Source organism: Ipomoea nil, unplaced genomic scaffold, assembly GCF_001879475.1.
Source record: "Ipomoea nil cultivar Tokyo-kokei standard unplaced genomic scaffold, Asagao_1.1 scaffold3069, whole genome shotgun sequence".
Lineage (NCBI taxonomy): Eukaryota > Viridiplantae > Streptophyta > Magnoliopsida > Solanales > Convolvulaceae > Ipomoea > Ipomoea nil.
The window spans coordinates 3,462,339-3,467,968 of record NW_017619497.1 but is presented as its reverse complement, the minus strand read 5'-3'; the positions used below and the strand labels follow the sequence as shown (position 1 = coordinate 3,467,968).

The 5,630-nt window shown below is 40.2% G+C and overlaps 1 protein-coding gene across 1 annotated transcript; it reads left to right on the top strand.

The window, feature by feature from the left end:
- The first annotated feature begins 2,726 nt into the window (after positions 1-2,726).
- On the top strand, positions 2,727-5,062 carry LOC109165447 (probable membrane-associated kinase regulator 2). The gene is made up of 2 exons (XM_019314204.1): positions 2,727-4,226; positions 4,365-5,062. Exons 1-2 carry the CDS (start codon positions 2,903-2,905, stop codon positions 4,496-4,498), a joined length of 1,458 nt encoding a protein of 485 aa, XP_019169749.1. The 5' UTR covers positions 2,727-2,902; the 3' UTR covers positions 4,499-5,062.
- The last annotated feature ends 568 nt before the right edge of the window (positions 5,063-5,630 follow it).

The window sequence follows — 5,630 nt, the reverse complement described above, 5'->3', positions numbered from 1 at the left end:
TAATTTCGGCAACGATTGTAGGTATTTATCAATTTCTATTACTAAATTCTGTGATTATTTTAGTATACATGAGATCGACTTGAGTAGTGAGTAGTGACCAATGCTTAATTTGCTAATTGATCAATTGTCATTTAACCTATCGATCTATTATGGTTGTTAATTTAATCTAGTGGTGCTTAGCAATAACCCAGTGTGTATTTGTTAAGGAGTATTTGGTAATCTAATTGTAAAATAAACTCAGTGTGTGTTTGTTCATCAGGATTTGGGTATTTCTTGTTTCTAATGTTATCAATCAATCAATTGGTAAAGGGAAATAACTATAGAAATTTTTTTTTTAAAAAAATAGAGATGAAAATATTTAATTATTTAGAGCATCCTCAATAGATAATAGCATCCACACCTTGTGGATTTTGATGGTTTTTTCAAAAGTTAAAAATTGTGCTTGGTTTTTTAACTGATGTGGAGCATGGTTTTTTCTAATTTATATCTCCTGCACGAGAGAAATTTTTGTGGGGTTCACAATTTGAGAAAGGAAAACAAAAGGAGCTAAGAGTAGCCGTGTGTGGGTGACAGCAAGCGCCTAGTATTGCATGTGCCCGCTGGCGCGTTACCTGCTATTTTTTTTTTTCTGATTTTCTTGTCATATTTTTCTTTTTCCTTTTTTTTTTCTTCTTCTTTTTCTTCCTTTTTTGTTCTCCTTCCTCTCTCTTCTAGTGTCATCTAAAAAATTATGTAAAATCCAGCAATGATATAGAAGCTCTAAGTTTTTGCACAAATTTTTAGATGTCAAGTAGGAGAGAATGAGGGAAGGAAAAAATGAGTATTAAGAATTAAAAAAAAAAAGAAAAAAAAAAAAGGAAATGCTTGGTTAACGCGTCAACAGGCGTGTGGAATGCACGCGCCTGGCTGGGCGCTTCTGGTGCGCCTCACGCACACTAGATGACTTCTATATCTTTTTAAGCGGGGCCCACTATTGAGACAAAAAAACAGTCTCTCCTACAACACCTTCAAATCTTCTCTCTCATATTTTTCTCTCTTCCACATAGGATTGCAAGCCTAAAAAACCTCCCAAAAAACACTCCCCAATAGAGGTTTTGGGATAGTTTTTTTGCACTGCTAAAAACTAATAGAGTGGTTTTTCACAAATTGGGGATGCTTAGTTTTTCCTTGTTTTATTCACCTTCAATGACCTTGGCTTTTGCAGGAGAAAAAAAATATAGGCAGCGTGCTTGGAGCGCACTGCGCGCCCCAGCGGGCGCGTGTTTCCCACACACTCGCTGGGACACTTCAACTGGCAGCCACTCTAAACCCACGACTTTTTTTGGTTTTGTTTTGTTTTTTGTTTTTTGTTTTTTGTTTTTTTTTTTTTAATTTTCAAATTCTTTTTTTTTTCCTTTTCTTTTTTCTTCCCCTTTTCACTATTCCTCTCTCTCCTACTCGGCTTCCTAAAACCAACTAAAAATATTCACTATTGAGGATGCTCTAATGGGGATGCTCTTATATTTTGAATTAAATAATTAGCATCAATATCAATGTCAGCCACCACATATCTTCGTAGACGCCGCTATTTGATAGTTTGCATATCTTCGTAGACGCCACTATTTTCCCAGAAAGTCATGAGGCTAGCTATGGAATTTTTATTAAAGATTCAAACGGGGTGTTTTTTGGAGCGCGCCATGGCCCTATGAACTGTCTAGATGATGCTCACCTCGCGGAATCTATGGCGGTTAAGGAAGTTTTGTCGTGGGCTAAGGATTTGAATCTTACGAAGGTTATAGTGTTTTCAGATTGCTAGACGGTATGCAATTTCTTTAAGAGCTCTTTGCCGGACTTTACTTATACGGGTTGTATTCTGAACAAGTGTCGGAAGATTCAACGAGACTTTGATTCTATGTCTCTTTGTTTTGTGTCTCAATCAGTGAACATAGTCGCTCATACCTTAGCTAGGGCTGCTCGTTCGTATTCTGGTCCTCTTACTTATTGAGGGCTGACAACAAATTTTTTTTAAAAAAAAAACAGAAAAAGTTTAAAAATACGCGCCTATCATACTGGGCGCGATTCTTGCGCTCCACGCGCAATCATCTGACTTTGTTTTCCCTTATCTCTCTTCTGGAGGCCCCCACCAAATCATTCATTGCAGGAGAAAAATCTAATAAAAAATCATTATCCACATTTGATAAAAACTAACCCTCTAGTTTCTTACTGTTTCAAAAACCATAAAAATGCTATTGAGGATGCTCTAAGAATATTTCATTAGAGCAACCTCAATAGCTCTAGTTCTTATGGGGTTTTGAGGTGTCAATTCGAAAAGAGAGGATGACAAGAAAAAAAATTTTAAAAAAGGGTTGACAACAATTTAAAAAAAAATAGAAAAAATTTTAAAATACGTTCCTACTGGACGAGATTCTTGGCTCCACGCTCAACCATCTGTCTTTGTTTTTCCTTTTTTCTCTCCTAACAGGCCCCACACCAAAATCATTCATTGCAGGAGAAAAATTTAACCAAAAATTATTTTCCATTATAAAAACTAACATCTAATTTTTTATTGTTTCAAAAATCATAAAAAATCTCTATTGGGGATGCCCGATGCTCATAGCATGAGGTATTTTATATATATATATATAAAGAAAAGTTACTGTGTAGATATTTTTATAGGGCAATTAATGAGGTATAAAAAGCGGCAAAAAGAAAAACAAAAGAGCATTAAAGAGTTAAAAAAAGAAATTTACCTTACCCCGTTACCCTACTCAACTTCCGCCACCCTCGTTTACTAGTTGCTTGCTACCCTTCTCCGTTTACGGAAGACTGTTCATACCATAATTAGCTTCACCATTTCTCTATTTCTGCGCTTTATTCTCTTCTTATTAAAATTCATCTTTGCACTATACTGGCTCTTCCAACAATGGAGGCTTTCAGCTTGCTCAAGTTCTGGCGCGGTGGTGGTGGTGGTGGAAGCGCCGCCTTCACCGGAGACGCCACCTCCGCTGCTCGTTCTACCGACACCACCACCACCATTCTCACTGCTGTCGCTCCTCATTTCTCCGACTCGGACTCCGACTCTGAAACTGCCTCCGAGGCTGACGGTCCCTTCTTTGACTTGGAGTTCACCGCCGTTCCGGATGAAGAAGATGGAGAGAGCAAGAGTGGTGGGAATGACGGCGGCGGCGGCGGAGGAGGAGGAGGAGGTGATCAGATTAACGGCCTTCAGCATGCAGGGGAAGATGACGGGAGCGAGGCTGATGACTCGGAGAATGAGGAAGGCGAGCTGAATTTGACTTTCTCTACGTCCTCCGCCTCCAGTGTGGACCGTACAGATCCGGACGTCTCGCTCTCTCCGTCGGATGATCTCTTCTTCAAAGGCCGCCTTGTTCCGGTTGAGTCTTCGTCTCTATTGCTGAACGAAACGGAAGCGAATTCGAAATTCCCGGTGTCTCTGGTGAAAACGGCAACCAAGTTCAGAGTCCTGATGTTGAAATTGAAGAAGCCGAAAGCAAATGCAGAGCAGAAACCTGAAAAATCAGAGCCCGACGGAGTGAATCCAGCTAAACCGAAGCCGAGTTCGAGTCCGAAACGAAAGCCTGAGAATGAGAAAGATGAGAGTCAAAGTCGACCGGAGAAGAAGTTTTTCACGGTGAGATTCAAGGTCGAAGAAGTGAATATTAAATCCCTCTTTACCAGGGATAACAGTTCGAAGAACGCCAACAATGGCAAGGCAGCGCAGAAGACGAACGCTGAGGATTCACATTCAAATGTTGATTCGAATTCGAATTCGAGCTCAAGTTCACTTGCGGAAGAGAAGAAATTTTCGAAAGAAATGATGCAGAAATACTTGAAAATGGTGAAGCCATTGTACATCCGTGTCTCGAAGCGGTACGGCGAGAAATTGAGGTTTTCGGGACAGCTGAGCTTATCCGGAGCCGGAGCTAAGGCAGCTCTAGTAGCCTCTCCTCCGCCGCAGCCGACGGCGGAGAAAGGAGAAGCAGAAGCGGCAGAGGTAGCTGAGAAAACGGCGGTTTTGAGCAACGTCAAGAGTCTGAAGCAGGGGAACCTACCGGCGGGACTGCGAGTTGTCCGGAAACATTTAAGTAAAAGCCGATCTGCGCCGTCACCGGTGGTCCCGTCCGGTGAGTTGTCATCTCGACGACGCGACGACTCGCTGTTACAACAACAGGATGGAATTCAAAGCGCCATTTTACACTGCAAGAGATCTTTCAATTCCACCAGAGGTAATCCACTTTAATTAATTTAATTAAATCCCCTGAGGAAATTTCAATTTCACTATATCCAAAAACCAAAACCTATCCGACCATTTTAATTTTTGCGCTAATTATATTGCTCAACAAATGATAAACTTTGATTTTCAGACTCAAATTTGTCCATTTTATCACGCACAACGAGCGATGCATCGCACGAGAAACCCATAAACTTGCTCGCCGTCGCCGATGACTCTTCCTCACCAAAGGGAGCGAAACCCCAAAGCGGTAAATTATCGATTTAGAATATTTTACTGTAGCTAATTACTTTAGTAGGTAAACCTTAGTAAATAGGTAAAACATTATCGCACTCCAGTCTTTAGGGAAGAACTCAATTCAAGAACCAAGCAGTGTTAATCCCTCCCTCCGGACATCTAGGGAAAATCTCCGGCCATTAGGCGGTGGCCGGAAAAAATCGAACTTAGATTCAGTGAATGGATGCTTGTTTAGAAGCTAGCAAATGGTTCTCTTTACAAATGCCAATAAAGTAAAAACTGTGGGCTAGGAGGATGAAGTTTTGATCAAGTCAAATGCTTGTTTATGAGCTATAGGATCAGCCATCCATGAGCTTAGGTAGGGGAAAAAGTTGTTGGGAAGCCATATATTTCCAGTTTGATGCCATAGGTTCTCAACACTGAATGAGTAGTCAATTATGAGATATGCTTTAATCTGCCCTATATATATTAGCTGTGAATGATTATGTGTATCTACTTTGATTCTCTTTTCCTGTAAAAGCTTCATCTTTTGTTCTTTCTATGGGAGATGAAATAGTTGTATCTAAAGTTATATATGTAATAAGTTTGGGAGTGCATAGATTTGTATGGTTGTATGATTGGTGGAGTCTACTTTTGTGTGGAGTTAAGTTTATAGCAATGCAATGATGAACCCCAAGTAGTTGTGGGAGTGATTGCATCTCCAACTGTGGTGGTTTTTGAAAAAAAAAAAAAAGTGATTTTAGTGCACGTGTCCGCTGGGCGGGCAAGTTGCGATGAACGCACAACTCAGGTACCCATTCTTCTCTATGCGGGCCCCACATTTTCAGACCAAGAACCACTCTGATGGTAGAAACTCTATTTCATTTCTCTCTTCCACATCATCTTTGTTTTTTCAAAAACCACTCCAAAATCCATAGATGGAGATGGTGTGTGTTTTCAAGGTGGGAGAAGCCAAGAATTAGCATGCATGATGAGTGTGCTTTTGAGCTTGTCAAAAAGTGTGAAAAAGAATGGAGTCTTTAGTGGTCAACAAATGGGGAAAGTGGTAAACAAAAGATGACTATAAAAACCCGTCTTTTAAGCCCTAACTTTGCTTTTTGTTGTTATTTGTAAAATGGGGAGAACTCAAATTTCATCCCCAATATCCGTTGATGTTTGTAGT

What these genes read in the sequence shown, in the direction of transcription:
- LOC109165447 (XM_019314204.1), top strand. Translation starts at nt 2,903, where the DNA reads ATGGAGGCTTTCAGCTTGCTCAAGTTCTGGCGCGGTGGTGGTGGTGGT. An exon ending in ATCTTTCAATTCCACCAGAG is followed by an intron (nt 4,227 to 4,364) that starts GTAATCCACTTT and finishes TTTGATTTTCAG; the next exon opens with ACTCAAATTTGTCCATTTTA.